At 43.3% G+C, this 10,627-nt stretch overlaps 1 protein-coding gene across 1 annotated transcript in view; it reads right to left on the bottom strand.

The window, feature by feature from the left end:
- Positions 1–10,627, bottom strand: part of LOC145404953 (uncharacterized) — a 608,364-nt gene that overhangs the window by 203,773 nt on the left and 393,964 nt on the right. Inside the window, exons 17-19 of the mRNA XM_080276459.1 lie at positions 8,204–8,305; positions 6,921–7,104; positions 6,013–6,181 (exon numbers count right to left, since the gene is read on the bottom strand). Of these exons, the coding sequence (XP_080132585.1) occupies positions 6,013–6,181; positions 6,921–7,104; positions 8,204–8,305 (455 nt within the window). The remainder of the gene's footprint in view (positions 1–6,012; positions 6,182–6,920; positions 7,105–8,203; positions 8,306–10,627) is intronic.

A 10,627-nucleotide genomic window follows, 5' to 3' on the forward strand; every position in this document is an offset into this window, starting at 1 on the left:
AGGAGGAGGGATGTGAGAAAAGAGTAGGATGGAAGTTGTGGAAGCAATGAAGAAATTTAAAAAGGGGAAAGCCCCGGGAACTGATGGAGTGTGCGGTGAAATGCTGAAGCATGGGGGAGAGATGGTAGTAGAACGGATGTGGAAGATGTGCAGATTGGCCTTTGAGGAAGGTAGAGTCCCAGAGAATTGGAAGTCAGGTATAATTATTCTCTTGCACAAAGGAAAAGGGGAAAAAGAAGTGTGTGGTAATAACAGGGGTCTTTGTCTTCTTCGTGTAATAGGAAAAGTATATGGTAGGATACTTACTGACAGAGTCAGAGATATATCAGAGGAATTAGTTGGAGAAGAACAGGGGGGTTTTAGGAAGGGAAGAGGTTGTGTAGATCAGATATTCATTCTTAGATCTTTAGTGGAAAAGTTTCTAGAGAAGGGAAAGAAGTTGTATGCGGCCTTGGAGAAAGCATATGACAGGGTGGATAGACAAGGACTGTGGAAAGTATTAAGAATATATGGAGTGGATGGGAAGTTGATGAATGCCGTGAAGAGTATGTATGAGGGTGCTAAGGCTGCAGTGCGTGTGGATAGTGAACTGAGTGATTTTTTCCACTTGAAGGTCGGATTGAAACAGGGATGTGTCATGTCTCCATAGTTGTTCAATCTGTACATGGATGGGGTTATAAAAGAGATACAAGGTAGGGCAGTGGATGTTGCAGTGGACCTATAAGAGAGGGCTGTGTTTGGAAACTCCCTGTACTGTTGTTTGCAGATGATACTGTGTTGTTAAGTGAATAAGAAGGGGAGCTGCAAGGCTTACTGGATGAGTTTGGGAGAGTGTGTAAGAGGCGGAATCTAAAGGTGACTGTAGGAAAGAGTAAAGTTATGGTCTTCGAGAGAAGTGAAATCAGTGAATGTACAGTGACGTTGGATGATGAGGAAATGGAAAATGTGAGTGCGTTTAAGTACTTGGGTAGTGTGATGAGTAAGGATGAAAGTTTGGAGGGTGAAGTGCTTGAAACGGTACGACAAGGAAGAAATTTTGCTGGTTCCTTAAAAGCAGTGATAAGAAACAGGGAAGTATGCATGGAAGTGAAAAAGTTACTACATGACAGAATTGTGATACCAACTCTAACGTATGGACGTGAAGCTTGGACCTTGTTGGAGGGACAGAAGGCAAGAGAACAGTGGAAAAGAGTTATTTGAGAGGAGCATGTGTAGTCACATGGAGAGACAGACTGACAAATAAGGATGTGAATAAGTGTTGTGGTGTGGATATGATAGGAAGCATTAGGAGAAACACAATGAGGTGGTTTGGCCATGTGGAGAGGATGGACAATGAGAGACTGACGAGGAGAGTGTATGTGAGTGAGGAGAAAGGGGGGAGAGGAGGGGGAGGCCAAGGATCAGATGGAGGGATGGAGTGAAGAGGTATATGAGAGAGGGCGGTGTGAGCTGGGTTCAGGACAATGAAATGGCAGGCGACAGGGCGACATGGAGGCGATTTGTTTGTGGCCACCCCTTGCGGGATTGAGGCATCTGGCAATAGATAGAAAGATAGACTTTCTTTGTTGGCACTGAGGTTACTGTAACACAGCCTTTTTAATATCGGGTGGAAAGGCCGCCGAAGACGGGAATAATTAAATAATTAAATAACCATTAGTCAAACTGCCACCAGCAAGTATAAAAACCTGGTCTAGGTCCAGTGAAAATTCTTGGACCCAGAACTGCCCCATTTATGTTGTGTTTTTTCCTCTATGGACGAGCAATTGACAAGTGCTGAATACTGGGGCGTCGGAAATGTCGCAATGGCACGCATGAATGGCGTTCCAATTTTTTCCATACAAATATTTCGAAAATAATTTTATCACGAGTTTTCCTTACATGTTCATGTGTGCACAACTGTGCTAGAGTGAACTGAGTTTGAAAAGTCACTCTTCTTGGACATTTTTTATCCTGTGACCTTGAAAAGTTGATTAGGGTCACTAAAGCTGGGTCAATGTAAAAGGGTCACGGTGCTGTACATCCTCAGTATGATAAAAATCGGAGACGAAAGGTGATGGAAATACAGGTAATAATAATATTAATAATAATAATAATAATAATAATAATAATAATAATGCTGACGGGGACTGAGATATCAATACTAATAACAAAGGAAGTGTGGGTCAATTAGCACAGGAAGTGAAAGAGGAGGAAAAAAGAATAGGAAGAGGAAGGGAATTACAACCCAAAGGGGAAGATGAAAACAAAAAAGAGACGAAAATGATATGATGGTGATAAAAAGAAGGAGGAGGGGGAAAGGAAGAAGAAAAGGAGAATAAAGATGATGATGGGTGTGTGTGTGTGTGTGTGTGTGTGTGTGTGTGTGTGTGTGTGTGTGTGTGTGTGTGTGGAGAGAGAGAGAGAGAGAGAGAGAGAGAGAGAGAGAGAGAGAGAGAGTCAAGGTAGCCCAGTCAATTAATGTTTCCATAATCTGCCATAACCCCGCTATTTTAGGTCGATGGACACTATTCCAGGTATATCTGTGTTGACGCACCGCACATTAACTCCATCAAACGTGCATTTACCTGGTCTGACTACAAATAACCTCCCCTACCCTACAGAAGGTACCTAAGTTAGCCCATCGTAACTTAGGTCGTATAGTATGACCTAAAGTAACTCTCTCCTAACTTAACATAACATAAAATATTCGAACCGTATCCCACTGCGAGTTAATCTGACCTAAGCTAGTATCTTATCCTAATCTAACCTGGCCTAACCTAAGCCAATGTAACAACTAAAATCTAACCTAACCCGACCTACTCTAACTTTCATTGACTAGTAAATCCAAAGAACAGCTGATACTTCCTAGGCCTTCATTTTTTTTTTTTTTTAAGTCTTGCAGCTGCCAAGTGATTTTTTTTTGTGCTAATGAGAGATGTGGTAGTAGTGGCTACAAACATCCCTCGTAATGTTGCCGTCTGTGTTCTATTGTTCTTGTTCACTGGTATTCTTCCCATTTTTTTTTTTTTAGTTTAGATGAAAAAAAAAAAGAAGTTATATTGAAGATGATTTTATTCTAGGGGAGGTAAATGTGGTAGTCTGGATGATGCAATGGCTTTGTACCCTTGTTCGTTAAGTGAATAACGCACCACAAGCTCAAAGGCCTAAGTTATGCCTCATGGCGTCGATCTACCCTCCTCTTTACTTTTACCTTGGAACAGGCGATTTTATCAAACTCCAGACCAAGCTTCTCATACTTAAGATGTAAAATATTCTGCTGGATGATAATTTAGAGACAAAAGAATCCCACATTTTTTTTAGTAACGCGATCAACAAAGACACTAACGTCAAAAGAATACTTAAGCAATTACATATATTTTTTCCTGTGTTCATTTGCAGAAGCCATAGCGAAGCGGTACATCAGACTGCTGTGTTCACATATTGACAGTAATACTCTCCACTTCTTACTCGGACAATGATCATAGTCTTATGCAATTTTCTGAAACGTCTGTTGAACTCTGAAGTGACCGTTCATTGTCTCGTTACTTATTGCGGTGATGTAAAATCGATATTTGTCTTGAAGCATATACTAAAAAAATTAAAACAGTTGCTGGGCGTTATGGATTTGCACCAGTAAATAATTCAGTAATAGTATACATACATACATACATACATACAGACAGACAGACATACGGACAGACATACGGAGTGTGAACCTCGGCCTTATGGTACACTCAGCAACGAATGTCCCGTCGCCTGTCCTGCTTCTCTCCACGAACTTTAAAACTTAGTTTTTAAATCCAAAATACGACACTGACGACACCGATCCGTGGCTAGGTATGCATTTACATCGCTTTGACATCAACATGTGTTGCATCAGTAACATACAAATGCATAATGAAATGCAATGTGAAAAATAAATAGCAAACGAGGAGGTGTTACGAAATCTTCAAGCCACTACAATGTTACCATTTGTCATCTCGGCACGGCTGGTTTATCTGGTTATGAGTCACATCTTTAAATAAAGAGCACCCAGACAGTGCCCAAAATCTGACTTTGCCCTCTGACCCCGATCCTTGACCTTTCTGTGACCTTGACACTTGACCTTTTCCCTGCAACCTTGACCCATGACTGATTATTCTCAAAATCAAAACCTTTTACCTCTGCCTTACTCTAAATCCTTCCACAAAGCTGGGTCTAACTCGGATAAAAATTGTTTAAGTTACTCTCGCCATGCAGCTGTGACCTCTGCCCCGTTGTTCTCAAAAACAAGTTAGTCAGCCCTATGGCTGATTCTCAGCCAATCCACCAAACTTGAAACAAATAAGGTAAAAACTGAACTTACTTGTTTTATTCGCACACACACACACACACACACACACACACACACACACACACACACACACACACACACACACACACACACATCGAACTTTGAAATGCGCTGTGACATTGACCTCTGACTGGTTGTTCTCAAAATCGAATTCCTTTCATCTTGTCCTGCTCTAAACCCAGCCACCAAGTTTGATGTACAACACACGAAAACTGTTTTGGCTGATCTAGATAGGTCAAAAACTGACCTAGTCCAATGACCTTGACTTTTTACCTCTTGCTGACCGTCAGCCCTTCTACCAAGTCGGATTAATATGGGATGAAAATTTTTTGAGTAATTTTATTACACACACACACACACACACACACACACACACACACACACACACACACACACACACACACACACATTGAAACAAGGACAAAGCACTATGATATGTGATCTGCTCCATGCCGAACGCATTTGTAATTTATAGTTGTCTGAGTCATATTAAGCGCCAAAATTCAGGATGTTATACAGCATGAAGTACACTCCTAATACATCCATATTTCAGGACTGGGGCCGTTGATACTCCCTTGTGAGTTATATGTGTGGGGATTATTAATGTGTAGTATATACGTTCATATTATCTAGTATGGCACTTATGCACACTGTATTACTACAGAAATAAGATACAAATAACATACACGAGAATATTCTAGGTTAATATGCAAAAACTTCCCTACGGAAATAGATGCCAGGGAGCCTTCTAGGTGTACGGCACTTATTTAGCAGTGGACAGGCGTGCACTGGTAACAGATTTCATAGTGTAATCTCAACTGGGGAGGCGGTGGCTGAAGCGGTAGAGAGGGGGCCTGCAGTTCTAATGACCCAGGTTCGAATCTCGGCTGGGGCAGGGAACAGTTTAAGGATTTGTATTTCTTAAAACGCAGACTTTTCTGATCTACCAGATGACCCGCCGACATGTCGTAAAAGTACCCCTGCTAATATCAGTACACCAGTCTTGTATGAGACAGCCCTAGCATGTATTCAATATGGATGGTAGGTGTTAGCGCCGAAGTGGTGACATATGGAGATGTGGGAGGACTACTGGGACTTGGGAATAGGCCCTGAAGCCTTTGCCCAGGGTCGGACGCGTAAAATAAATATAAAAACTTGATCTCTAAAGTGTTAATATCGACGCTTCTCGTACATTCTGGCTTCTCTCACCTTTAAATAGAAGAGTGATAAAGTCTACGGAATGCATATTGCATGTTTCACAACAAAATATTCGAGCAATTTATTATATATAGAGGTGAGGTCAAGGATGGGGTATCTGCAAGGGCAGAGGGGACCGAAGACTTAGGGGAGTAGGTTAGGAAGGAAGTTAGTGAAACAGTGAAGGAACTGAAGGAAGGGACGGGGGGAGGGTAAGGGATGTGGATGGATGAAGGGAGAAATTGAAGAAAGAAGGGGGGGAGAGGGAGTTGGAAGGAGCGAGGAGAGAGGGAAGGAAGGATGAATGAATCTGGAAGGGGAATGGAAGAGAGAGAAGAAAGGAAATATTACTTATAATAGAAGGAACATGGAAAATGAAAAGTTAGTGAAGAGTATTTAAAATAATCATTCACTATTTGAAAGTGTAAAGAAGGAAAAAGTAGGGATACTTTTATGGTGCATTATTCATTAAATTTTTGACATCTCTATGCGGTGGCACTGACCTGAATGTGAGTGCCGATGGTGTGTCGGGTGAGGGTGGCACTGTCTCACTCACCAGGGCCGTCCACTCCCCTGCCTCATCCACCGCTGCCTCACTCTCACCGCCTGCCTTACCGCTATCTCCTGCTACCTTGTTGCCCGTTAGTACTGCTCCATGGCCGCCGTCACCTTCTACTGAGGCAGGAGGGGTTAGACAAGGATAGGCAGGGTCAGGCAGGGTCAGACAGAGATAGACAGGGTCAGATATGGATAAACAGAGAAAGTCAAAGAGGAAGTGGGAAGACTGAAGGTGAGGCAAAGGGAAAGGTAAGGCAGGAGTGTGGAAGGTAAAAGGAAGAAAATATAAAAGAATGCTTGGTGAGGAAGTGTGAGGCAGGGATTAAAGTGCAGAGCAGGGAAAGGGAAGGGGAGGTGGGGTGAAGCAGGTATGAGGTAGAGTGAGGCAGATATAAGGTAGGGAAGACAGAATGACAGGTGAAGCACTTATATAAAGTAATACTGAAGAGGTGAGGAGAGACAAGATGAGACAAAGAGGCAGAGGGAGACAGAGGGAGGAACAAAATGACAGACAGAGATAAGGAAAGGCAGAGACTGGCAGGGTAAGTTAGAATGAGGCAGAGTGTGGCAAGATGAGTAGGAGACAAACAAGGAGAGAACAGGATGGGCAGAATGAGAGGGGTGGGGGGAGAAAGAAAAAAGGCAGGAAGAAATCACTGAATTTTCTGAAGTGTATCAATCACATTAAACTCAAACATACCAGAAAACTATAAATATTTCAATACTGTGTGTGTGTGTGTGTGTGTGTGTGTGTGTGTCGGAACCCCAGACGTGTAAAAGAGCTGTTAACTTCAATTACACATGAAATATAAAAACACACAAGACTACAACTAATACTGGCACAACAAGTTACCCTCATCCCCTTCCGTGTACCAGACAGCCGAGCCTTCGAATTCCACCCTCCACGAACAGAAGCCCACATCCATACTGCAGTTCAGCTCACGCCCACACTCCTCTCCCGCCCCCACCCACACCTCGCCCACCTCCACCACACCGCCACCGCCCACACCGCCTACACCCACGCCTCGCAGGATCAGCTGTGCGGGGATAGGAGGATGAATGTGAGGCAACAAGGAGGGAAGATGTGTGTGTGTGTGTGTGTGTGTGTGTGTGTGTGTGTGTGTGTGTGTGTGTGTGTGTGTGTGTGTGTGTGTGTGTGTGTGTGTGTGTGTGTGTGTGTGTGTGTGTGTGTGTGTGTGTGTGTGTGTGTGTGTGTGTGTGTGTGTGTGTGTGTGTGTGTGTGTGTGTGTGTGTGTGTGTGTGTGTGTGTGTGTGTGTGTGTGTGTGTGTGTGTGTGTGTGTGTGTGTGTGTGTGTGTGTGTGTGTGTGTGTGTGTGTGTGTGTGTGTGTGTGTGTGTGTGTGTGTGTGTGTGTGTGTGTGTGTGTGTGTGTGTGTGTGTGTGTGTGTGTGTGTGTGTGTGTGTGTGTGTGTGTGTGAGTGTGTGTGTGTGTGTGTGTGTGTGTGTGTGTGTGTGTGTGTGTGTGTGTGTGTGTGTGTGTGTGTGTGTGTGTGTGTGTGTGTGTGTGTGTGTGTGTGTGTGTGTGTGTGTGTGTGTGTGTGTGTGAAGGGAAGGGGAAGATCACAGGTTTATTGGCTGTGTTAAGAATTCAGAATATAATATCAATACATAGCCTACGGAAAAAGTTACAAGTAGGCCTTAAACACAAATCATATATGGTCACCTTGTACAGTCTTTCAAAGATACTGAAATAATATACGGAAATCTATTACAAGAATATATCAATGTAATGCAACTAAAATGATAAATATAGTGTTAAAGTATCATCAATATTCTGTATCTGTTTTTCCAGGTGCAGTTCCTAGCTTCGTTGTTTTTATTAAGTATGTTTTTATATGACTATTCCCCAGATGAGATATTGAGGAAAACAACCACAGCTACATCCAGCAACTACCACAGCCACAAACACTGACATACCTACCACCATTGCCAGATTCCAACACCCACCCTCACCAGTCACAACAGCCACAACAACCATCATCTCAAACTACAATCACAGACACCAACAATCACAATTACAACCTCCAGCAACCACAACTAGCACCATCACAGTCAACAGCCACCACTATCTACCACAACTACCACCATCACGGCCTACCGCAACTTCCAGCATTACCTGGTAGTAACTAGTGAGGGTGTCTGGTAGCTTGATGATGGCCTTCAGATCCCCGGGACTCCTCACTCTCCCTTGCTTCCATAACACCTCCTCTTCCTCTCCTTCTCTCTCCTTCCCTCCTTCACCCCTCTCCCCTCCACTTCCTCCTGCCCCTTCTCCAGCCGTGTGTAGCCGCCAAGAGCCTGCATGGGAAAGTATTTAAGAAGGATCTGTACTATAATTCAAGCGTCCAAAGCATTTCATTACTATCAGACATAATTTCATATATCCTAATCTTTCTCACTTTGATATCCTGTGTAGTTTGGTTGTGAAGTGTATGTCGGTGTATATGTGAAGATAAAGATATACATAAGCATTGTTATCCACAGCTTAAGCTAAACAATTCTTAAAAATGATGCTAGACACTTTAATAATCACTCTTGCTTAGGAAAAGATGAGTATAAACAAACTATTGTATTTTATGCTCAACCTGTTTTTGAAGCGTTTATTAACTGTATGAACAAGCAATCCTACAAACAACTTAAGGTCAGAAAAGTTCGTAAATAAGGTAGCGTGGTAGCTGTATAGCAATCTTACACACCGTAGTACTCACTGTAGTTAAGTGTTCGGTACCTGTATCAAAAGGTAAGTTTACACACAACTTTAGTTCAGAAAAAATTGTGACCATAATAACCACTCTGTTTCTGCTGCTGAATGACTAAGAAAGTATAAACCAGCTGGCTGTAATCTGAGTTGTTTTGACGATTCCCTAACAACTTTTCCAGAGCGATTTATTCCGCCCATTACAAATCACCATCCCTTTGAATGTTGTTGATGCAAACTATGTCGACATTAACACTATATAAATGACACAGAAGAGAATGTTAAGGTGCAGTATACAAAATAAATCGCTGAGGAGGAGGTACCACGAAGCCTTCTCTGCCACTCAGAATACCGCCCGACCATCGTTTCTAAATACGGAACCTGTTTTGAGAGCCTGGGTCGCCGCTTCATCCGGGAGCCTCTTGAGAACGACGTGCAGCTCTGAGTCGGGTGAGGGGAAGCTGTACTTGAGGATGATGCACGACGCCTTACTCCCCTCGCCATCTTTCCCTTCATCTTCATCTTCCTCCTCTCCTCTTGGAGGAGAAAGGGGAGGGGATAGAAGATCTGCCCACTGTCCGGAGAGCTTCTTTTTGCTGCCTCCCCTTACCTCTGCTCTCACTCCTGGGTGGGGAGAGAAAACACATCATCATCATCATCCTGACCCTCTTTCCAGAAACAAAGAAAAAGAAAATGCCTAATGGGAAAGCTATCCAAAGCATGTCCAGAGAACGGAGGCAGAATATCATTGACACATCATTCAAGCTCACAGAATCCTGCCTTCAAATAACAGGTTAAAGGAACTGCACATATTTTGATATTTTTCTTTTTTGATGCGCTTCACATACAGAGACAGTCCGTTAGCAATCATGCTAAAAAGCAGGTGACTAATCTGTCATGTGCTATGCCATACATCGTCATCCAGCCAACTCGATCCTGTACATTCCCAAGCTTCCCCTGTTCCCATACCCCTGTGCCTCATCCATTCACCACATACATCCACCTTCCTCTTGGCTTACCGTGGTTCGTCTCACCTGCAAGCTCACATATACCTGTTCTATTGCCCCTTTGTCTGTTCTCCCTATATGGTCATACCGTGAAAGCATGCTCTCCTCTGTCCCGTTAATAAAAAAATTTCTATACTTCGTTCGCTTATTAGGTCCTATTTACTCAACGCACTCCTTTCATATGCATCTCAGCCATCTCAGTTAAATTGCTCTTACTCTTGACTATTCACATCAATACTTTATCATCGACTCAAACCAGATATGAAAGTGGGCATTAACACGCCTTCCTGCAATCATCCTACAGCCTTCATTCTCAGACCATTGTTTCGTATCAAGGTCTTCATAGCACCATTCACTTTTCTTCCCTATGCCACTCCATTCTCCACTTCCTTTGAATATTTACCTTTCATTTCTATTACTGTACCGAGGTACTTTAGCTCTTTCACTAGATCAAGCCTCCTCTCCACTTACCGGAGCATCACACTGAGAGTCATCTTCTCTCTCATCAATGGCAGGGAATGAAAGGAAACACAGAGAAGTAAAGGGAATATAGAAAGGATTCCGGAGAGAAGCAGGAATGGGAGAGAATAGAAGGAAAGGGATAGGAAAGGAAAGAAAGGAAAAAGGAGGAGAGGAAGGGGAAAATGGGGACAGAAAATGAGGAGGAGGGTGAAGAGAGAAGGGTGGGGGAAGACAGAAGTGGGAGGAAGGAGGAGGAAGGAAAGGATGCATAGTGAGGGAGCGAAGGGGGATAGGTCAGGGGAGAGGAAAGGAAGGAAAGAAAGAGAAGGAGGGGGGACAGGAGAGGGAGGGAAGGGACGGGGAGAAGGGGGAT

The sequence above is a fragment of the Coenobita brevimanus genome, chromosome 65 (genome assembly GCF_032717465.1).
Source record: "Coenobita brevimanus isolate Jiangsu-jjx chromosome 65, ASM3271746v2, whole genome shotgun sequence".
Taxonomy (NCBI): Eukaryota; Metazoa; Arthropoda; class Malacostraca; order Decapoda; family Coenobitidae; genus Coenobita; species Coenobita brevimanus.